Source organism: Eulemur rufifrons, chromosome 10 (genome assembly GCF_041146395.1).
Source record: "Eulemur rufifrons isolate Redbay chromosome 10, OSU_ERuf_1, whole genome shotgun sequence".
Lineage (NCBI taxonomy): Eukaryota > Metazoa > Chordata > Mammalia > Primates > Lemuridae > Eulemur > Eulemur rufifrons.
This window is the reverse complement of record NC_090992.1, coordinates 31,087,788-31,111,156: the sequence shown is the minus strand read 5'-3', so window position 1 is coordinate 31,111,156 and position 23,369 is coordinate 31,087,788. Positions and strand designations below refer to the sequence as shown.

General features: G+C 51.8%; 2 protein-coding genes across 4 annotated transcripts in view; one reads left to right on the top strand and one right to left on the bottom strand.

Annotated features, from left to right (window-relative positions):
• TCOF1 (treacle ribosome biogenesis factor 1) overlaps positions 1–3,418 on the top strand; it is a 37,101-nt gene extending 33,683 nt beyond the window's left edge. For both annotated transcript variants that reach the window (XM_069483927.1, XM_069483926.1), the window contains exons 24-26: positions 1,449–1,546; positions 2,238–2,285; positions 2,996–3,418. In XM_069483927.1, coding sequence (XP_069340028.1) covers positions 1,449–1,546; positions 2,238–2,264 — 125 coding nt within the window. In that variant the 3' untranslated portion in view covers positions 2,265–2,285; positions 2,996–3,418. The remainder of the gene's footprint in view (positions 1–1,448; positions 1,547–2,237; positions 2,286–2,995) is intronic.
• Positions 3,419–4,841: 1,423 nt separating this feature from the next.
• On the bottom strand, positions 4,842–14,349 carry CD74 (CD74 molecule). 2 transcript variants are annotated; one of them, XM_069483924.1, is made up of 9 exons: positions 14,054–14,349; positions 9,909–10,081; positions 9,605–9,684; positions 8,992–9,054; positions 7,856–7,951; positions 7,451–7,538; positions 6,214–6,405; positions 5,662–5,724; positions 4,842–5,389 (listed from the first exon to the last, which is right to left on the bottom strand). In XM_069483924.1, exons 1-9 carry the CDS (start codon positions 14,128–14,130, stop codon positions 5,379–5,381), a joined length of 843 nt encoding a protein of 280 aa, XP_069340025.1. In that variant the 5' UTR covers positions 14,131–14,349; the 3' UTR covers positions 4,842–5,378. The 2 variants fall into 2 exon arrangements, with proteins under 2 accessions (XP_069340025.1, XP_069340026.1); XM_069483925.1 differs by lacking the exon at positions 6,214–6,405.
• Positions 14,350–23,369: the final 9,020 nt, after the last annotated feature.

The following is a 23,369-nucleotide window of genomic DNA, read 5'->3' as shown; positions in this document are numbered from 1 at the left end:
GGTAAGGACAGGGAATCCTGTCCTCTTTCCCCCCAGGCCAAGTCAGCAGATCTTGGGGGAACCTGCTTCTCCAGCCAGCTCCCTGGGTACAGAAGGGACCAAGAACCAGAATGCCTGAGTCCCCATCTCGAGCCCTGTCCTCTCTAGACATCAGTTTCCCCTCGGTGGTACTAGTGGCCCCTACTGAGCTCTGTGCCAGACTCTGCACATAGTAGTCCGTCTAATGTTCATGCCAGCCCTGTCCAGTAGGTGATATTTCATTCCCATTTTCTAGGTAGAAAACCGTGGCTCAACAGTAGAGGCACTCGGGGTCATAGATGTAGGCAGCGCTCAGCACTGCCCTGGGTGGTGGCGAAGAGGTGACAGACTGTGTAGATGCCCAGAGAACCAGCGCATTCTAGAGCGAGACCCAGGCACCCTTAGAGCAGGACATGCGGCTCCTTGGTGCTCAGAACTGTGCTAGATTCCCACTTCTAATAGGGATACATAATGTCCTTTTTATTTATTTTATTTTATTTTATTTTTGAGATAAAGCCTCACTCTGTTGCCCGGGCTAGAGTGCCATGGCGTCAGCCTAGCTCACAGCAGCCTCAAACTCCTGGGTTCAAGCAATCCTACTGCCCCAGTCTCCCAAGTAGCTGGGACTACAGGCATGTGCCACCATGCCCAGCTAATTTTTTCTATATATTTTTAGTTGTCCGGTTAATTGCTTCTATTTTTTAGTAGAGAGGGGGTCTTGCTCTTGCTCAGGCTGGTCTTGAACTCCTGACCTAGAGCAATCCTCCCTCCTCGGCCTCCCAGAGTGCTAGGATTATAGGCGTGAGCCACCATGCCCGGCCAGGTAGTGTCCTTTTTAAATAAATGTGCAGGAGTTTTTAGAAGTGAGTTAATTTAGAGAAAAATGATAGTAGTTCATCCAGGCCAGGCACGGTGGCTCACGCCTGTCATCCCAGCACTTTGGAAGGCTGAGGCAGGAGGCCAAGAGTTTTGACACCAGCCTGAGCAACATAACAAGATTCAGTCTCTATAAAAAAATTTCAAAAACTGGCCAGACGTGGTGACTGCAGGTGTGCCTGTAGTCCCAGCTAATTGGAAGGCTGAGGTAGGAGGATCACTTGAGCTTAGGAGGTTAAGGCTGCAGTGAGCTATCATCATGCCACTGCACTCTAGCCCAGGCAACAGAGTGGGAGGGACCCTGTCTCAAAAAGAAAAAGTAGTCCTAGTCCAGATGGTCCATGGATGGGACAGAAGTCATGAGGCTGGCCCCTGAGGGGCAGGCATGCTGGCCTTGGGATGGTCACCGTGGCTGATGGCTCCCCATGGTGTGGGCAGAGCTGGCAGGGTGAGGTGTAGGGTCTCTGGAGCCCTGTCCCTGGGTGCCTCCCGACATTGTTGCCAACACTCAAGACCACCATCTGTTGCTCAGGAAGTTTACTTTCTTCCCTCAGAAAAAAAAGACAAGGAAAAAAAGGAAAAGAAGAAGAAAGCAAAAAAGACCTCAACCAAAGACCCTGAATTACCAGTCCAGAAGAAAAAGAAGAAAAAGGTAGAATGAATTCAGGGGCGGGGGAAGGGGGGGTCCTCAGGCCAGAAAAGGAACCCAAACCAAACCCCCAGGGAGAATGTTAGCTCTTGCCACACGGCAGACCCAGTCTTTGCTCACTCTCCATGCTGTGGGTCTGCTGGGGGACCTCGTGCGTTGTGACACACTAGGAAAGAGGCCGGGAGGGCATGTCCCCTCCCCTGAGCATGTAGAAGCCATGGAAGTGTCTTGTCTGTGAGGTAGAAGGATGCTGGGACAGGGGGAGTGTCTCCCCAGGGACAGGGGACAGGGAGAACAGTAGGCTTGCAGGTTGCCAGGTGAGAGGAAACGCTGCCTGGGCTGTGTGTGTCCCGGCTGGCAGGGGTTCCCCACCGTGTCTAGTCATGGGTGTCACAGCCTGATGCCCTGAACAGGGGCTGCCTTTACAGCCCGGGGCCCAGCACCTTAGACACAGCTGAAGTTGTCACCACGGCCGCGGCCGGCGAGGCTGCAGCTGTGTTCAAAGCTGAACGTCTGTTGCTGCAGAGCCCTGGGCTCCCTCCCGGAGGCCACCTGAGACGCTGCCCTTGCCCTCCGGGGCCCCTGCAGACCCAGTGTCTGTTCAGGAGGAGCCGCCGGTGCTCAGGAGGTCGGGACGGCAGTGGGTGGGGAGGAGCTGCAGGTCTGAGAGCCTCTCTCGCTTCCCTCCTCACAGAAGAAGACGGCAGAGCCGACCGTGTGAGGGCACAGGCGCCAGGCGCAGGTACTGCGCTTCCCGACCAGCCCTGGGCATTCGGGGCGGGAGGGCAGCTCCGGCACCCACTGTGGTCCCAGAGAGCCAGGCGGACCTGACCCCATAGGCGGGGAAGGGGTTCCATTCCTGTGAGGCCAGCGGGCCGATGTCTGGAGCCGGCACTGCAGCAGCAGAAGGATCCAGAACTGTAAGGGTAGTGGTTGACAGCAAGCATGCCCTGAGTGAAGGCGCTGTGCTTGCCTTGGTGGGTGGGCGCCGGGGTGGCACCTGTGTGTAGGTGAGGTTGGGTACAGCCTGGTCTCTCCCTCGCGCCTGTCCGGCTTCTTTCCTTTTGATCCTGTAACGTTGGGCATTTCCTCTCGGGAAGGAAGATGGTTTGCTCGGGGTGAGCCGTGATAATCTCTGCCTCCCTGTGGAGGAAAGGCCCCACCAGGTGGTGGTGACAGAGTTAACTGCTCCACTGGCTGCGCTGGCCGGTGTCACCCACCCTCCTGTAGATGGGGGTTGACACAGAACCTGCCTCCGAGGCTGCTGGTGAGGCTTATGCGTCGCTAAACGCTGACGCACTCAGCCCGATTCCCAGGGTGTACCAAGCGCTAACAAACGGCCACTGTGGTTAGTTAATGCCCCTCCCCTGCATTGGAGATGCCAGGTTTTATTGTCCTTGATGAAGAAACAGGTCAAAAAATCTTACATCTGAATGTGTTTCCTTCCCCCAGAGATCTCTTAGCCAAGTGGTGACCGTCCCACACCTCTGACCTCGGCCTACCTCTGCCCGCCATGGGTTGGAACTGAATTTTTAACTTCCCTCCCAGAGAAGACGATGGCCAGCTGCAGAGTCCCCGTGCTGGCCAAGCCAGTGAGCCTGCAGGGAGGCTGGTCCCAGAAGAAAGTGGGCCCGGCTCCCGTGACCTCGGCCGCGCCTGCCCCCACCACAGGGCGCTTCGTATAGATGTGTACAGTATATATATTTTTCTAAATGACCCGCCTCTCCCCTGGCAAACCCCAAATGCCCAAGGCCTCAGGACTTTCCGCCCAAGGAAGTCTCTGCAGACCCAGCTCGGCCCCACCTGCAGCTCATCTCCTGCCACGTGGTCTCTGGCGCATCCCGAGGCTTTGTCCTCCTTTTGTCAGTTTTTTTGGTTGTGTTGGGGTTTTTTTTTTTTTCTTTCTTTTTTTTTTTTTTTTTTTTTTACTCAGAAAATAAAAGACTTGAGGGAGAGGTGCAAGTTCTAGTGCCTCTGGGGCAGGCGCGTTGCAGTTGGCTTACCCGTGGAAGGGGCAGTCTGGCCAACACCCAGGATTCCTTGACTGCGCATCGAGGCTCTGGGATTCTGTGGCGGGTAGGACGGGCAGTTTGCCAGAGAAAGACTGGGGAAGCACCCCGGGTAAGGCATTGGTGGGGAAGGCGTCCTGGAAGAGGTGGCATCTAAGCTAAAGGAGAGCTGAGGGAGGGTCACGGTTGGCTTCCCGAATCCAGAGTAGGTCATGCAAACACCCAGAGGCAAAAAATGGAAGGGGACAGCGGGAGCCACCTTGGGGGCCGGCTCTCGAGGCTCGTGGGGGAGGATAGCTGTGGCAGGTACAGCAACAGCAGGAAAACCAATGAGGAGTGAGATGGCTTCACTTCCAGGTAGCGATGGTTCCGTGGTGGCAAGGGCAAGAGGTGCATGAACTGGAAAGACACGTCGGGTGATGTCCACGGGACTTGGCGGTGGCTTGGGTGTGGATGGAGCTGTGGGTGGGGGGTAGCAAAGGGTGTCTCTTGCTATTCCAACCTGGAAATGCAAAGGCCCCCTTCCCTGGGCCCAGAGCAGTGTGGAGTACCAGAGGACCTGGAGATTTCTCCAAAGCTCGTAGCTCTTTGCTAGAGACAGCCAGGGCCGTGCAGAAAAGGAACGCTGGGCTGGAGACACCGCTGGCTTCCAGCTGCGCCCTTGAGCCAGGGCCTTGGGCCGGGCCCTCCCCACCGTAGCCTCTCTGCCCTGCGAGCCTGTTGGTCTAGAACAGAGGCTGCACAGTAGCATCCTCGTTGACCCACAGCACGTCTTTAGACTTAAAAATGGAGCAACTTCACTGATGTTCTGGATTTCTGGCTCCTCTTGAAAGGTCAGCAAATCTGGCAGCAGGGCCTGTGCTTTCTCCCAGCAGCAGCCAGTGAGAGCTGAAGAGCAGCCGGGCCCTCGGCGGGCACGGGCACCCAGCTCTGCACAGTCCCCCACCGCCTGTCCGTCCCTGACACGGGGGCCCCACGTCGGCTGCCATCTGTCATCACACTCGCACTGTTCTTAGTATAGAAATGAAATTGGGGACATGGGAAAATGAAAGCTTGACCAAGAGGAACTTGTGCTTAAAAAACTGTAGGCAAGGGCCTATTTCTTTGCATGTATGTGTTAAACATGCAGCCAGGTGTGTCTGTGTCCAAAGACTATAGCCCCACAGGCATCTCTGTTTGGGCTCCTTGGGCTGCGTTCTCCCACCGGATGACTGAATTTAGGGCCTTCGTTTACCTCCTTGGGGTAAACATCCAGATACCGACAGAAGAGCCAGGAGCCGGAGTGTTCTACTCACTACCTTTTATTCTTACATGAGCTGAGGCCCTGAGGGTGATGACAAGCGTGGCTGAGCAGAGGGCACTAGGTTGGCAGAGAGTGAGGAGGGTCGTGGGTGGAGAGGCTGAGCTGTCCCTTGGGGAGTGATGCTGGGGAGAGGTGGGCAGCAAATGTGTCCAGCCTGGGGTAGGGGTAGGGTTGTCCCTTTTCCCTGTGCCTTTCCACCTCGTCCATGGGATCTCAGAGCCCCATGTTGGAGGTTGCTGTGATGTCAGAAATGAGGGTCTGCCTAGCTTTCGGTCCACCCCGGGCTTTGCGTCTCTGTTGACAGGTGAGGATTGGGCAGCAGGGCCCTGCTGCCTCTGTGCTGTTGTGACTTGATTTGTCATGTCCAAGGATGACGGAGAGCCAGGCGCCAGAGTCTCATGGAATGAGGTGCAGGGGGTGAGGGTAGGTGGGAGGGGAGGGGCTAGAGTTGGGGGACAGAGGGGAACAAAAAAGCTGTGGCCGCGCAGGGCTGGCTGGGTGCTGGAGACTGCCTCCGCTGTTCTCACGCCACGACTATGGAGAGAGAAGCAGCAAGTTGAGGTTGGGGTCACCCGTTCATTGTCCCTGCCCCTCCCCAGCATCCTGGGTCTGCAGAATCTAGGACCGTCCACCCTCCACTGCCCCTGGTCGAGTACAGATACTGCCCTTCATGGATTCAGGTACCCCCCACGACCCTGTTCCTCATCTATGAATTGGTCATCCCAGGGATGTCAGAGAATGGCCCAGGGTCAGGCTCCCTCTTCTGCCAGCTGCTGGTGACCAGATCCCGTCTGCAGGGCCCTTACCTAGGCTCGGCTCCGGCTTGGTCAAGCCCAGCCCAGAAGACAGGTCCTCCATGTCCTGTGGCTCTGCAAAGGAGAGCAAATCCATCGTTCCCTGCCTGCCGCCTGCCCCGCCCAAGATGCCCGAGGGCCTAGCGCAGCTTAGTGGCTGGGGAGGCAGGCAGGACGCCCCTGCAGCTGCACCGAAGAGGTGTGGTTGGGGGCTTGGGAGAGCAAGGCCAAGGAAGGGGGTGATGAAAGACGGGTGGATCTGTAGGACTCCTGGATGCAGGAGGACGGTGCGTGGATGAATGAAGATCACGGAGGAAAGATGGAAGGATAAATGAACAATGTAGACAAGCGTGGATGTAAGACGAGAGATGATAAATGGACAGACGAGGAATGCGCTGGTGAGTGGATGGACAAAGGGCTAGACGCATGCTGACGGTGGCTGCCCCCTGGGAGCTGCATTGCAAGCGTCCTGGTCCCATGTGCTCCAGGGGGGACCTCTTGCCCTCAACCTTCCTAGTCCTTTCTGGTCCTCGGACTCTCGCTAGCACAGTGGCCACTGCTTACCACTGCAGTTATGGTGCCCACGGCTCCTGGTGTGGGGGACCTCGGTGCCGTTGGGGAAGACGCACCAGCAGTAGCCGATGCTCCCATAGCACTGGAGCGGCATATAGTTGCCGTTCTCGTCGCACTTGGGACGGAACGTGCCTGGGTGGACGGCGGGGATGCGGCTGACCTCTTCCTGGCACTTGGTCAGTACTGAAGCGACAGGCATGATGAAGACAGTGAGGGAGTGGGCTCTGGACTGCAGTCTCAGCAGAGCCAGAGACCCACACACCACTGCTGTGGGCCTAATGCCTTCTGCCCAAGTGGCTTTACTCACTCTACCCATTACGCAGATGGGAAAGATGAGGCCTGGCCCAACAAGGTCCAAGATCAAAGAGGAAGTGAATGGCAGTGTGTCTAATTCACTCCAGAACTTGATGATTTCTTCTGATACCCAAAGCCCATCAAAGTTTGGAATTGTACCTATGATTCTGATCTTTAGAGAAAAGCAGTAGACGCCTCAGTATGTCTGTTTCCTGTTGCCAGGAGTTCCCAAGTAGAAATGGGGTTACCATGTGTTGTAGAGGGAATTCAAGCATCAGCTAGGAGCTGATCGGGATAGCATGTGAGGTGCCTTCTCTGAACCTCCTGGAGAAATCGAGGCCCAGGGCGGGGTGGGCCATTGACCTTCCACTTCAGGACACTGAAGCCCAGGGGAAGAGACTTGCCCAGAGTTGCACAGCTAGTTAGAGCCAGCACCAGGATGAAAACAGCGCTTTATGTTAGACCATAGCAGCATGTAAAAAAGGGGAGACGGGGGGTTGCAGTTTAGGACATTCTCCATGAGGTGGAAAACGCCAAGGCCCCCTTGGCTGGCACCGTCTGGCTGTGCAACCTCAGGCCCTCGCTGCGGTTTTGGGGCTAGTGCTGGGAAAGGCAATTACAAGGGTTCCTGCCTGGTGGGTTTCAGGCTGGGTTTGCTCCAGGCCACCTTGTGCGGTGCCATCCTCCACTCATGAGGGGAGGCCTCTACCTGTGGGCCCTTACAGACGGAAAGCAGATCACAGACAAGACGGGGCCCAGGGGGCAGCAAACCAAGAAGGGACAGGAAGGAGCGACAGATGTGAGTGGAGAGAGGATGAGAGGTTCCCGCGGTGCTTGGGTCAGGGGGTGCTGAAGGCCCAGCCGCTGCAGCTGCAGGAGAGCTCAGAGGGAGCTCGCAGAAGCCCTGGCACCCCAAAGCTCCCACTCCCTGTACCTTTTGGCGGAGCCTCAGTGGGCTTTTCCTCCATGGAGTTCTTGCTCATCTCAAACAAGAGCCACTGGTGCATCCAGCTCTCAAAGACCTAACGGGGCCAAAGGTCGGGGGTCAGGCTCAGTAGCCATCACCAAGCCCCTGCCCTGCCTGGCTTTGCCCCTGGGGACAAAAACAGAGGGCCAGACAGGGGCCCAACACCCGGGGTCCCTCTGCAGTCTGGTTCCCCCTTAAAACCCAAGGGGGTTGTCCAGGTGCTTCCTCAACTCCAAGCACTCTTAGCAACCTGAGGCTTTGTGGGTGCTGGTAAGCCCCCTCCAGCTTCCTGAAATGGCTTCCTCAGCCCGCTTCTTCCCAGCCCTACCAGGGACATTGGGAGAAAGAGGGTTCCAGTACAAGGAAACCTACCTTCCAGTCCAGGCTCTCCATGGTGCTCTTCAGGTGTTTCAGGTTCTCTGGGAAGCTCCCCTTCAGCTGCGGGTACACCTTCAGGGGGTCGGCCTTCTGCGGGGTGGCAGGGCAGGAAGCATGTTTAGAAAGAGCTCCCCGGCAGGCAAGGTGAAATGTGTAGCCTGTATTCCCCTGGCGCTCCATTCTGAGGAGTGGACCCGAGCTGCACCAAGCCTGCACCCTGGACCTCAGCCATGAGGGGAGGGGCCAAGTGAGGACAGTTCAGCTACACAGCTACAAGACCCCAGGGCAGCTCTTCCAGTGACCCTCAGTCTTCTCCCTGCAGTACCTGCTCATCTTTCAGGTCGTACTCCTCCAGGAGGACTTCCTTGGCTGTTCCAAGCTAGACTGGGTCCTCTGCCTCTTTCCTCACAAAGCCCCCTGCACCTCCCTCATCACCTGGTCACTTATCTGTCTCCCACACTGGCCTGAGATCCTGTGGCTTCAGGATCTGGGTCCAGTGAGTCCTGATCCCTGCACAGTCCCTGGCAGAATAGACATGCAGTAAAAGTTTAGGGAGGAAAAACGGGGTGTCTTGCTTAAGGTACTTCCAAGCTTTTGGCCTCAGTTTCTCCATCTCAAAAATGGAGGGAGGCCGGGCGCGGTGGCTCATGCCTGTAATGCTAGCACTCTGGGAGGCCGAGGCGGGTGGATCTTTTGAGCTCAGGAGTTCAAGATCAGCCTGAGCAAGAGGGAGACCCCATCTCTACTAAAAAAATAGAAAGAAATTATATGGACAACTAAAAATATATATAGAAAAATTAGCCGGGCATGGTGGCGCATGCCTGTAGTCCCAGCTACTCGGGAGGCTGAGGCAGGAGGATCGCCTGAGCCCAGGAGTTTGAGGTTGCTATGAGCTAGGCTGACACCCGGCACTCTAGCCGGGGCAACAGAGCGAGACTCTGTCTCAAAAAAAAAATGAGGAGAGGCTGGACTGCATATAACATTTAAGGGCCACCCTTGCATCCGTCAACAGTCCAGAGAGCACATGCTAGAAGTCTACAGTGAGCCAGGCGTGGTGGAGGCCTTGGAGATCGCCCTGCCAGGGCCCTGTGGGGGCGGCAGGGCTGCCCGGCTGGCTCTCCTGCACTTACCAGGAGCAGGTGCATCACATGGTCCTCTGTCATGTTGCCGTATTTGGTGGCATTCTGCTTGGGCTGTGGGAGGAAGGAACAGAGCGTTACCAGCACTGGCCTTGGAGGAGGGCGTGTGGAGTAGGAGCCCGTGGCTGGGGTCTGGGTAAGAGTCTGCAGTTCCAGGCAGTCGATGTGCCCATGTCTGCCGCCTCCAAACACGGGAGCCTGAGCAAGTCACTTTATCTTCTGCCTCCATGCCCTTACTGGTCAAACTGGCATAAGCTTTCCTGCCCAGGGCTTTGTCAACAGCAAACCGTTTTGTGAACAGAAACATCGGATACGTGTGTGATATCAAGGGCTTTGGGAGTGGGCGGGGACAGAAAGATGCTGTGGGAACTGAGAAGCACTTTGTAAACAGTAGAGGGCTGGGCTTCCTCCCAGGGCTGGCCCCAAGAGGCTCTTCGCCTGTGGGGTACCGTCTCCTTCCTGAGGGGGCCCTACTCCTCCCCCAGCAGTCAGGACCCTTCCCCCGCTGGGCTCTTCCTAGGACACCTCCTGCCCACCCCCCTTGGCGCCTGTCCTCCATGCAGGCAAGATAACATTCCCCTCCCAGCGCCCGGGCTGTCCTTACCCCCTGGGGCAGGCCTTCCATGGGCAGCGCCTGCATCATCAAGGGGGTGGCCATGCGCATCTTGCTCACGGGCTTGGGAGCTGTGGGGACAGGGAGCACAGCTTGAGTGTGGTCCTGGTGCTCGGGGAGAAGGGTCTCCAGGTCCAGGGGCTGAGATCCCAGACCCGGAAGAGGGGCTGGAATTCCAGACTAGAGGCAGAGGACAGTGGGCCCAGCTGGGTACAAGAATGGGGTCTGCGAGGTGAGGGACAGCGGGGTGGGCGGGGGTAGGCAGGGGATGTCAGGACGGCAGTGGGGCACGCACGCTTGGGAAGCTTCATGCGCAGGCTCTCCAGCTGCAGGTTCTGCGAGGTGACCGTCAGCTTGTCCAGCCGGCCCTGCTGCTGGTACAGGAAGTAGGCGGTGGTGGCCTGGCCTGCCAGGAGCAGAGCCACCAGGACAGAAAAGCCTGTGTACAGGGCTCCGCGGTTGCAATTCCTGGTAGGGGTTGGGGGGAAAGGTTAGAGGAGAATCCCGGCTTCCCCAGGAGTTGGCTGGGAGTGGAGGAGTGTACCCCCATCTCCTTCAGCCCCCTAAGGCACCCCTAATAATCACACTTTAAGCTGGCTATGGAAACGTAGCTTGAAGTCAACCACTGTTCCAACCACTGATGTGCCAAAGTCCTCCCAAGTAGAAATCCTGTAGCTCTGCCCCTGGGCCTAGGTTAAATGGAGACAAGTTCCTTGTCCTCTCTGGGCCTTGGTGTCCCACCTGTGCAATGAGGGGTGGAGATACAGGTTCTCCCCAGGTCCCAGTTGCCACAGGGATCTCCTGAGGATCAGGGCTGCCTTCAAGGGGAAAGAATTTTCTTTTGGGGGTTTTTTGGTTGGGGTTTTTTTGTTTTGTTTTGTTTTGTTTTTTTTGAGACAGGGTCTCGCTTTGTCACCTGGGCTAGAGCACAGTAGCATCATCATGGCTCACTGCAACCTCAAACTCCTGGGTTCAAGCAATCCTCCTGCCTCAGCCTCCCAAGTAGCAGGAACTACAGGTGCACACCACCATGCTCAGCTAATTTTTCTATTTTTTGTGGAGATGGGGTCTCGCTCCTGTTCAGGCTGGTCTTTAACTGGCCTCAAGCAACCCTCCCACTTCAGCCTCCCCAAGTGATAGGAATACAGGCATGAACCACTGTGCCCAGCCTTGTTTTGTTTTTTAATTGACCAAAAAAAAAAAATTGTATATACTTACCGTTTAAAGGGAAAGGGGGTTTTTATTCCTCTACCCACCCCTCACCCCCCCACCCCCCACAGTGGAATCAGATTTAATGAGAAAGGGGAAGGAAGTCGGACCAGGACAGCAGAGCGTGTGGCCCACCTGAAAAGGAGAAGTGGGCTCGACATTTTGGGGGTGGGGGAACACTGGACCGTGAAGGGCTGGAGCAGGCCGGACACCACCCCCTCTGGGGCACATCCTCTGTCCCAGACTCTCCACGTGTCTTTGAGCAAGTCCCTGCCAGTCTCTGCGCCTCTATTCCCTCACCTCTCGCATGGGCACCCCTCACCTCTGCGATTCTAGGATCTGGTGGTCTCTTCTTTGAAGCCAGACCTCACTGTGACCACAGAAGTTCTCGAATGGTAATAGCCACCCAGCGTGGGGCAGATTTCCACAGGAGTATAGATGCCCGCGCCTGTGTGAATTTCTCATGCACCCTGGGCTTGCCATCTGCACGATGAGGGGTGGCCAGACCCTCAGACCTCGGGGAGCCCTTGCAGCTGTGGACACTGGGTACAGTTTTGGGGGCACATGTGCATGTGACAGTATGGAAGATGTAAGGATCCTGCCCCGGGACCCTCAGAGTTCCTGACCTGCTCTCCCTCAACCTACCCCAGCAGAGGGGCCACTAGGACCCTGCTATGGTTAGAATGTGTCCCCTCCAAAATTCAGGTGTTGCCACAGTGGTGCTATTGAGAGGCGACTGGGCTGTGAGGGCTCCTTCCTCATGAACGGGATCAGGTGCCCTCGTAACGGGGTTTGATGGAGGAATTGGTTCTCTCTTGCCCTTCCGCCTTCTGCCATGTGCGAACGCAGCAAAAAGAAAAGCCCTCACCAGACGCCGGAGCCTTGATCTTGGACTTGTCAGCCTCCAGAACTAGGAGAATCAAATTTCTGTTACCCAGTCTGTGGTATTCTGTTCTATATAGCAGCACAAAACGGACTAAGGCAGACACTATTGGAAATTGTCGGGATGAGACTGCACCCTGTGTACTCCAGCAATCCGCGAGGATGGCTTAGGAGACTCCACGGGACCCGTCTGCCTAGTAACACATGACGTCACAGGCATGGCTTATTCTCACGGGCTCTCTGCTTGCCCACCCTCTGTGCTTTCGGAGCTAAGGTCCAGTCCAAGGAAGAGTTATTCTGGAAGGAAAAAGCAAAAACCCTTCGTGGGAAAAGGGAGGAGACTAGACAGGAAGGGAAAACAAATTTTACTTCTTGGCTTTTCCAAGGAATGGGTGGCCTGGCCTGTAAAAATGGTGAAAAGTCCCCCGTCTTGTGTCTCACCTGGGTTCAAGCTCTCCTTGTGATTAAAACGAGTAAGCACATCTACTCCAAGACTGTTACGTTAAATAAGATAATGAGGGTAGAGCTCTTGGCTCCATACTTAGCACGCTGTTAGCACTCTATAAATAAATAACCCTTAGTACTATTCTCAGGGGAGCTAATAGTTAAGTTTAGCATCTCAGTTTCTTCCTCTTTATGAATCTTGAATGTCTGTCCCCTAGTTTTGGTAGAGTGCCAACTGTTGTCATCCCCTCCCCCTTTTATTTCCTCCTTTGCACAGCCTCCTAAAATATTTAAAGAAAAAAAAAAGTAATTGGTCAAAGTCACGAGCCAACCAGAACTAGCAGGAATCATGACACAGATGTTGCCGGGCAGAAGTGTTCACAAAAGGCTCCCAAACAGGCTCCCGTCTGGAATGGCCTGAGCACAGTGCTGGACCGGTTTTAGAAGCAGTAACTGAACCAAATGAAAACCAGGCGAGGTTGTGACGAGAGGGCACCCTCTTTGAACACTGAGCCCACTGGGTCTGCAACTCACTGGGTGGCCTAAGCTTAGAGGGGTCCCACTTCCCCTCCCCACAAATCACACCTCTAAAAGGGGCCAGATGGAGGAGTGAGCTCACACTTTGAAATAAGACTAGTCCTGGGTTCAAATTCTGCCCCCAACACTCACTAGCTGTGATAACTCGGGTAAGTCACTTACCAATATGAGCCTCAACGTCCTCCCCTCTGTAACAAGAGATAATCAAAGTACCCGACTCATAGGGTGACTGCGAGAATTAAGATTGAGTTTAGCCTTTAGTTATGTGTCTGGCAAATAATCGTAGTAATAACTAAGAGCAACTGAGTACTAGAAACAGGTCCACAGTGGATGGGAACTCGTATGGCTATTGTTGTTGTTGTTATTACTGAGAATCAGGGAGAGGCAGTGATTTATCCAAGGTCACACATGACGGTGGCAGAACCTCGACCAGAATCCAGTCCTTACAAGGGAGTCTTCCCTCCTCGCCATGGGATTCCCCAGGGTTTTCACAGGCTGCTGCTCTAACAGTCTGTGTCTGGTTACCTCGTCCCCCAGAACACAGCTCCTCGTGACATCTCTGCGTGTCTCTCCCAAACCCCTTTCTGCCTGGCAACAGCTGACGTCACCTATAGCTGTAAGTGCCTGTAGATCGCAAACGACTTTTTGAAGATTGGGGGAGTAGGGGCATTGGGGTAGCTGTATTCTGGCCCCTTTTGGGAGGAAACGTACGGGTGAGGCCATTTGGGCCTGGGAGAGGGGGTCCGGGGTCCTCTGGCCTCTTGCTTGCAGGGAGCGGGACACAGACAGGAGCACAACTCACTTCAAGCCTTGGCCCCAGAAACTTAGCCAGAGCCCGTCCCTCCTTTCTTGCCCGCCCCCCAACATCTCTCGGTCCCTTCAGTGATGGCAGCCATCCGTCTCCCTCCACTCTACAGACACCTGCTTGGTACAAACACCTGGGCCCACTCAGGTGATTAGGAGGGAACTCCTTTGTGAAGAGCTGCTCCTACCGGTCTCTTGGAGAAACTTTCTCCACTGGGATCTAGGAACTTTCAAAATCCAGTCCAAGGTTTCTAACCTAGGGTTCATGGCTCAGCTTGGGGGACGGTTTCTGTGAAGCTCCTGATATTTTATAAAACTCTAGGCGGAGAACCCAGGGCTCACTTCTGATTTTCAGGAGGGGCCTAACGCAAAGAGGATTCCAAACCCCTGCTCTAAGGGAATCGAAGCCCAGAGTGGGCCGGAGACTTGCTCACGGTCACCCAGAGAGTGTTAGAGTGGAGCCTGAACGCATCCCTTCTGTGACTCCCGGCTGTCCTCCTTCCTGCCTCCCGCACACCTGTGTGCAGTCCAGGATCTGTGTGCTTTCCTGGTGCTCACACGTACCTCTCTGGGGCCCCAGGGCGCTGGGTCAGCATGGGCGTCTGCTCATGGTTGGAGATAAGGTCGCGCTGGTCTTCCATGGCTCTGGCTCTTTCCCCAAGGCTGCTGCTGCTGCTGCCGCCGCCGCTGTCTGTGTGTGTCTGGGACCCAGAACCCCTGGCTCACCTCTTGAAGTTGGTGCTGAGGAGGAATCTGATTCGTCCACAAGAGGACACTCCGCCCACCTGGCAGATGTGGAAGTGAAAGCCACAAAGCTGGAAATACCCCACTTGGGCAAAGCGGCCTTTCATGGGGCAGGAGGAGGAAGGGGCTCTCCCCAGGCAGGCAGGTAGAAAAGCCAGCGCGGTCCCATTGGCTGCCCAGGGCCCTCATCACTTGTTTCTGGGCAGACCTCTGGATTCATACGGCTCTTTAGCTGTTTCAAGAAACAGGCAAATGTCCACTCCCTAGACAGAAACTCACACTGAAGCAGAGAATGTCTTTGTTTGTGTCCCCTTCTCATCCATAGATGAGTGGATGCAGAAAGGGGCTGCGTACCCTCGGTGAGCTTGGACAAGTCCTCTTCTCTGGCCTCAGTTATGTCATCTCAAAAATGGGGAAGAAAGGTTGGAGTGAGGGTTCCCTCTGCTCCCTTCTGACTCTAGCATTGTGAGAACCTAAGAGGCCGTGTTTTAAGGCTCTGGTACTAACACTCGCCGTCACTTACTAAGCCCTCCTTTGTCCCGCACATTTTACCTTTGGCGTGCTGTGTTTCCTGTAATGTTTACGGTGACCCTTTGAGGAGTGTTTTGTTTTATCATCTCCAATTACAGATAGGGACACTGAGGCTTTGAGAGGCTACCTGCTTGCCCAGCGTCACGCACCCAGGAAGTGGTGGAGCTCGTGTTTCTAACCACTCTGCTCATCTGCCTTCTAGTGCTTGAATCCTGTGCTTCCAACCCGGGAGAACGGAGGCCTCTGCAGGGAGGGCAGGGGGCCCTGGGGGAGGTAACTGACAGTGGCGGGAAGGTTTCCTCGCCTTGTCAACGGAAACAAAGCCAAACTCTGCAAAATAATTTTAAAGAGATTTATTCTGAGCCAAATTTGAGGACCATGACCCAGAGCCACACCCAAGAGGCCTTGAGCAAGTGGACTCACTGTGGCTGGGTTACAGTTTGGTTTTATACATTTCAGGGAGACAGGGGTTACAGGTAAAGTCATAAATCAATACGTGGGACGCATACATTGGTTTGGCTCGAAAAGGTGGGCCTTCTCGAAGCAGGGGGGTGGGGCGGCTTACAGGTTATAGGTGGGTTTAAAGATTCTTTGGCTTGTAATTGGTTAAAGACATGAAACTTTGTCTAAAGGTTTGGAATGTTTTAACATAGTTGCTGCTTATCAGAGTTAAGCCACCTGGACATATATTTGTTGTGTAAATTGAGGACCCGCAGGTGCCTCTCACATACCCTGAGGCCTGTTAATGGGCTACAAAGGATGTCCCCAAGAAGGGAGGGGGGCATGATGAGGCATGTCTGACCTCCGTCCTCCTGGCAGGCAATTTAGTTTTAGGATATTCCTTTGGCCATGAGGGCATCCATTTAGTCAGCCAGTGGGGGAGGTGAGACTTAAAATTTTATTTTAGTTCACAGCCTCATGTCTATGGCTTGTATACTGTGACATAAGAAATACATTTGGTCTCTGCCCCTGATTCCATAGAATCTCCGGACTAAGAGGAATGTCATTTTGTATGCTAATCAGATACTGGTGGCCGTAAGTGCCCAGATAGCTTCAGGATGGGGGCCAGTTGCCAGGGGAACCAACCATGTGATGAGATGGTTGGGACTTTCAGAGCCTCACCCCCGAGCCACCCCACTGCGACTTCCAGGGTGGGCAGAGCGGCTGGAGATTGAGTTCAGTCACCAGTGGCCAATGATTTAATCAATCGTGTCTACATAATGGAACCTGCGTAAAAATCTCAAACAACAGGGTTTAGAGAGCTTTCAGGTAAATGAACACATCCACGTGCCAGGAGGGTGGCACACCCCAACTCTACAGGGACAGAAGCTCCTGTGCTCAGAACCGTTCCCCATGCCTTGCCCTAGGTACCTCTGCATCTGGCTGTTCATCTGTACCCTTTATAATAAACTGGTGACAGTAAGTAAAGTGTTTCCCTGAGTTCTGTGTCCCATTATACCAATTTATCAAACATGAGGAGGGGGGTGTCGGTCAGAAGTCCTGGACGCCCGGGACTTGTAGTCGGCATCTGAAGTGGGCACAGCCTTGTGGGACTGAGCCCTGAACCTGTGAGGTCTGCCACTAACCCCAGGTAGACAGTCAGAATCAAACTGAACTGTAGGATGCTTGTTAAAAAAAGAAAACGAAGGCCGGGCACGGTGGCTCACACCTGTAATCCTAGCACTCTGGGAGGCCAAGGCAGGAGGATCACTTGAGGTCAGGAGTTTGAGACCAGCCTGAGCAAGAGCGAGACCCTGTCTCTACTAAAAATAGAAAGAAATTATCTGGCCAACTAAAAATATATATAGAAAAAATTAGCCAGGCATGGTGGCACATGCCTGTAGTCCCAGCTACTTGGGAGGCTGAGGCAGTAGGATCGCTTAACCCCAGGAGTTTGAGGTTGCTGTGAGCCCAGGAGTTTGAGGTTGCTGTGAGCTAGGCTGACACTATGGCACTCACTCTAGCCCAGGCAACAAAGCGAGACTCTGTCTCAAAAAATTAAAAAAAAAAAAAAAAGAAAAAGAAAAAGTTTGCACTAATATATTTTTTTAAATAGACTTTGTGGTTCTAAGATTCAATGAGTCTTGGATTTCAAGAGTCAAGGGATTATAAGTGGGAGCTAGACTATGGCTACACAAGGACAAACAGAATAGTACAATGGACATTGGAAACTCACAAGAGGGGAGGTTGGGAGAGGGTGAGGGATGACAAATTACCCATGGGTACAATGTACACTACTCGGACGACGGGTACACCAAAAGCCCAGCCTCCACCACTCTGAAATATGTACATGTAATGGAATTCAACTTGTATCCTCTAAATCTATTAAAAATTTTTAAAAAGAGAATCAACAACGACAACAAAAAAGAGACAGGGGAGATATTAATAGTACATGTATTTTGGAAGGAGAGAGAACAGATGTGGCCTTTGATGCAGCCAGACCTGAGTTCAAATCCCAAGTCAGAAGCATCCTAGGTGTGTGACCTGAACCAGTTCCTCATGAACCAGTTCCTCAATCGTTCTGAATTTGTTTTCTTCTTTGTAATGTAAGGGTGGTAATACTAACTTCGCAGAGCTATTAGATTAAATAAGCATTTAGGGGCAGGATGCAGTAGCTCATGCCTGTAATCTTAGCACTTTGGGAGGTGAGGCAGGAGGATCACTTGAGGCCAGGAGTTCAAGGTTGCAGTGTGCTATGATCGCACCAGTGCACTCCAGCCTGGGTGACAGAGTGAGACCCTGTCTCTAAAACATAAATAAATAAGCATTTAACACAGAGCTGGTACCACAGAAGATGCTCAAGAAATGAAACTGTTACTATTCAGGTATTTACTATTGTTTTCTGGATAATCAAGACAAATGAAATCATATAACCATACAAAAACTTATACACAAATCAATGTCTGTGGCACCTTTATTCACAATATCCAAAAAGTAAAAACAACACAAATATCCATCAGCTGATGAATGGGTAAACAAAATGTGGAATATACCTCCAATGGAATGTTATTCTCCCATAAACAGGAGTGAATATCTCAAATAGACACTTTTTTTAGTGAAAAGGAATAAAGTACTGATTCATGCTACAATACGGATGAACCTTGAAAACATTTGGCTAAGTGAAATAAGCCAGACACAAAAGGCCACATATTATAGGATTCCATTTAAGTGAAACGTCCAAAATAGGCAAATCCATGGAGACAGAAAGTAGATTAGTTGTTGCCAAGGGCTGGGGGAGGAGGGAATGGGGAGTGGTTGCTAACGGGTATAGAGTTTCCTTTTGGTTGATGAAAATATTCTGGAACTAGTGGTGATGGTTGCACAACTTTGTGGATGTACAGAAAACTGCTGAATTGTACAATTTAAAAGGGAGAATGTTATGGTACATGGTACATGAATTACATCTCGATTTTTTTTTTTAAGAGATAGACTCTCACTCTGTTGCCCAGGCTGGAGTGCAGTGTTGTGATTGTAGCTCACTGTAATCCTCACTCCTAAACACAAGTGAGCCTCCTGCCTCAGCCTCCGAGTAGCTGGTAGCTGGTAGCTGGGACTACAGGCAGATGCCATCATGGCCAGCTAATTTTTTTTTTTTTTTTTTTTTGTATCAATGGAGTCTGGCTATGTTGCCTAGGCTGGTCTTGAACTCCTGGCCTCAAACAATCCTCCTGCCTTGGCCTCCCAAATTGCTGAGATTATAGGCATGAGCCACCACACTCAGCCTCAATTTTTAAAAAGATTTTAATGATGGCTAGAATACCCATTTACTTTTGCTTCCTCTCTTACTTTGCTTCTGTCACTGAAGTGACAATGTGGGTTTTTGTTTTGAGAGAGTCTCTTTCACCTGGGCTAGAGTGCCGCGGTGTCAGCCTAGCTCACGGCAGCCTCAAACTCCTGGGCTCAAGGGATCCTCCTGCCTCAGCCTCCTGAGTAGCTGGAACTATAGGCGCACCGCCACCACGTCCGGCTAATTTTTCTATTTTTAGTAGAGACGGGGTCTCGCTCTCACTCAGGCTGGTCTCGAACTTCTGACCTCCTGCCTCGGCCTCCCAGAGTGCTAGGATTACAGGCGTGAGCCACCGTGCCCAGCCGACAATGGCTTTTTTTTTTTTAAAAAAACATGTAAGTCTATAAGAACAAAGAGAAAAGAAGTGAAAACAATGCATTTTAAAAGCTGGAAAGCAGGTGGATTAATGTTAAGTTCCTTAGCAGACCCCAAAAAGATAAAGTTGCGGCTAGAAAAGCTGAGAAGCCATCTAGTTATGTGACTCGGGAATTGGTGTCACCAGGGTGATAAATGTGGGGCTGAAAAGAGGTTTGTCTGGAAGTCTGTTTACAAAGCGGTTGGAACCCCATGTCCTCCCCCTCCCGGAGTGCCCCCCCACCACCAAAGAGACAACTGGAAGTTTATTCCGCAGACCTGAAGCTGAGAGTCCCAGTCCTGTCCCCACAATGCCAGAGCCAGGCCTCCTCCCTCCAGGCAACAGAGTGGAGGAACCGTCTCTGTGGAACCTGCTCATCCCAGGAGGAAAGACCCGAAGATTCTGACATTGGGGGTTTCCTGTTGGAACAGCCCAGCCAGATAACCCAATAGGACTCAGTTCCGGGGCACAGCTCTCACTCAGTTTTCTAGACAATCAAGAATCATGGGACTGCCAGGTGCGGTGGCTCACGCCTGTAATCCTAGCACGCTGGGAGGCCGAGGCGGGTGGATCGTTCGAGCTCGGGAGTTCGAGACCAGCCTGAGCAAGAGTGAGACCCCATCTCTACTAAAAATAGAAAGAAATTATCTGGCCAACTAAAAATATACATAGAAAAAATTAGCCGGGCATGGTGGCGCATGCCTGTAGTCCCAGCTACTCAGGAGGCTGAGGCAGGAGGATCACTTGAGCCCAGGAGTTTGAGGTTGCTGTGAGCTAGGCTGACGCCACGGCACTCACTCTAGCCTGGGCAACAAAGTGAGACTCTGTCTCAAAAAAAAAAAAAAAAAAAAGAATCATGGGACATCTAACGAAAGCCTTCAACATAAAAGAGAGTTAGCAAAACAAATACCCAAATGGAAAAGGCACCGCGGAGGAAACAAATTACCATTAATAACCTTAGGGAGATAAAGGACAACACTGTACCCATGAAACTAGAATACAATGCTATTAATAGAAAGGTACAAATACTGTAAAAGAGTAAAAAACAGCTCTTGAAGATTTAAAATATGAGGGCAGATATTAAACAATCAGTAGACAGAAGATAAAGTGTTTTTCTTTTAATCTCCCAGAAAGTGGACTACAAAGATAAAGAAAAAAATCAGAGAGAAAAGAGAATTAAATACCAATCGGAGAGATCCAATAGCCAAAATATGAGAGTTCCAGAAATAGAGAACAGAGAAAATAGAGGAGAAGGAATCCTCAGTGAAATAATTCAACACAATTCTCCGAACTCAAAGGCCTAAATTTCCAAACCAGAAGGACCCAGTGAGTACCAAGAACAAGGCACGAAAATCATTTCACAGCAAGGCACGTCGTCGTCGTTTCAGAAAAACAAAGACAAAGAGAAGATTCTGCAGATTTTCAGAAAGGAAAAACCAAGCCATACACAAAGGATCAGGAATCAGAATGACTTTAGACTTCTTAACAATAGTGCTAGAAACCAGAAGATAAATGAAGAAAGCCTCCGAAATCCTCTGGAAAAATGATTTCCACCCTAGAATCTTTACAGAGCTAAATTATCAAACAGGTATGAGGGTATCACTAAGATATTTTCAGACATCCCGTATCTCAAAATAATTTCCTTTCATAACGTCCTTTCTCAGAGAGCTTCAGGAAAGTATGCTCTGTCTAAATGAAGGAGTTCACTAAGAAAAAAAAGAAGACAGAATACAGGAAACTAAAATTTAACTCACGAGAGGGCATGGGGAGCCCCGGGATGCTGATAGAGAGAAACCCCAGGAGGGAAGCAGCAGGTCCAGATTGGATCAGGTCCCAGGGCTCGGAAAGACATTTTTTTTTTTTTTTTTTTTTTTTTGAGTCAGAGTCTCGCTCTGTTGCCCGGGCTAGAGTGAGTGCCATGGCATCAGCCTAGCTCACAGCAACCTCAAACTCCTGGGCTTAAGCGATCCTACTGCCTCAGCCTCCCGAGTAGCTGGGACTACAGGCATGTGCCACCATGCCCGGCTAATTTTTTCTATATATGTTTTTTTTTTTTTTTAGTTGTCCATATAATTTCTTTCTATTTTTAGTAGAGACGGGGTCTCGCTCTCGCTCAGGCTGGTCTCGAACTCCTGACCTCGAGCGATCCACCCGCCTCGGCCTCCCAGAGTGCTAGGATTACAGGTGTGAGCCACCACGCCCGGCCGGAAAGACATTTTTTTTTAATTTTTTTTTTCAGCATATTACGGGGGTACAAAAGTTTAGGTTACCTATATTGCCCTTGCCCCACCCCCAGTCAGAGCTTCAAGCATGTCCATCCCCCAGACGGTGCGCATCGCACTTTTTTTTTTTTTTGAGACAGAGTCTCACTCTGTTGCCCAGGCTAGAGTGAGTGCCGTGGCATTAGCCTAGCTCACAGCAACCTCAAACTCCTGAGCTCAAGCGATCCTCCTGTCTCAGCCTCCCGAGTAGCTGGGACTACAGGCATGCACCACCATGCCCGGCTAATTTTTTTTTCTATATATATTTTTAGGTGTCCATATAATTTCTTTCTATTTTTAGTAGAGATGGGGTCTCGCTCTTGCTCAGGCTGGTCTCGAACTTCTGAGCTCAAACGATCCGCCCACCTCGGCCTCCCAGAGTGCTAGGATTACAGGCGTGAGCCACCGCGCCCGGCCCGCATCGCACTCTTTATGTATATATACACCCATCCCCTCCCTCCCCACATCTGCCTGACACCCGATTAATGTTATTCCTAAACGTGCTCTTAGGTGATAAGATATTTTTTCAATAAGTTCGAATTGCTAAATATCTGATATGTCTGAAAGTACCAACAGGCAATTTAGATCATTTTTAGAGAGTACGAGGTTGAATTATAATTTCATAGAAAATTAAGCAAACCAAAAACCAAGACCGCTACTAACTCTTGGGAAAACAAAAGCTATATAGGAAATGAGTAGTAAATCCAGTAGACTATGTCAATCGGCTACGAATAGCATTATGTTGTCATAACGTGGTAAAGGTTGCACACTGATCAACCAAACGCCTGACGAAGACACGGGAGATGAGAAGGCGGGAAGGGGAACGCAGGGAGCGGGGGAGGGAAGAGAGCTCAATGTTCATCTTCCATAGCGAAAAGCCAACCACTAATGTCTAAAGTGGAAACATCGGGAAGTGACAATACTAGAAAGCGATTCAGAAATATGAAGGTACCAAAAGAATTGACTGGAAAATTTTGAAAGTGGTGAGGATCTGCTATTTTTCACAGTAATCCTTGTAGAGGTATTTGAATCTTTTAACTATCTGAATTGATAATTTCAATACAAGGTAAACTAAATTTAAAATAAAGAAAAAAATGCATCAAAGTCAATAGATTTAAAACTGATTGTGATAAAATGGCAATTCAAAGCCCTTTCCCTGGAGGGGCACACTTGCTCATGCCTGTAATCCCAGCACACTGGGAGGATTGCTTGAGGCAGGGAGTTCAAGACCCACCTGGGCAACATAGCGAGACCCTGTCTCTACAAAAAATAATTTTTAAAAAATTAGCTGGGAGTGGTGGCACGCACTGTAGCCCCAGCTACTCAGGAGGCTGAGGTGGGAGGATCACTTGAGCCCAGGAGTCCAAGGCTACAGCGAGCTACGATCACGTCACTGCACTCTAGCCTGGGCAGCAGAGTGAGACCCCCTCTCAAAAATAAATAAATACATAAATAAACAAACAAACAAACAAATAAATAACAAAGCCTTTTCCCTGTGGAGTGACTGTAGGGCAAGGCTGAGGGTAACCCCAAGGTCATCCTGCCCTTGCCCACAGGAGGCTGGAGACTGATTCCAGGAAGGTGGGTCCCAAGACTGAGTTCCCCAAGGGGGGCTGGATGATGGCTCCCTCCATCTCTCCTAACAGGTAAGAGGTCCCAGTTCCCCAGCTGTCACACAGGCCCCACTGCCCAGCGGAGGAGCCCTCACCCGCCTGCATGGGGAGGGAAGCAGAGTGGCAAGAAGCAGGGGGCTCGGATGCCACACGCTTGTGTGGATATGGAGTGGGTGGGATCTAGCTCCCCCATTGTTCATACGGAGAGAGTCTGACTCAGAAGGGAAAAGGAACTGGCCCCAGGTCACACAGAGCTGGAACTGGCCCCTGCAGTATGACATGAGTGTTAATGGCAAAAGAGCTGGAGGCAGACTGCCCGGGGTCACACCCCAGTTTCAGAACAAGCGGTTCCAGGCCTGGGAAGGGGAAAATGCAGGTGAGTCTGAGATATCTTGAGTCTGAGATAGCTTTGTTTTTTTTCTTTCCAGAAAGAAGGCCAGGAAGGCCTCAAAGATTCCTGGGGTTTGTCAGAAGGACCCAGGAGCCAACTTAAAGGGGCACCTGCCAGCCAAATATGGGACAGTGCCAGACTCAATTAGAATAATTTATCCTGCCTCTTGGGAAGGAATTATAGTTCAGTCCCTGTGGA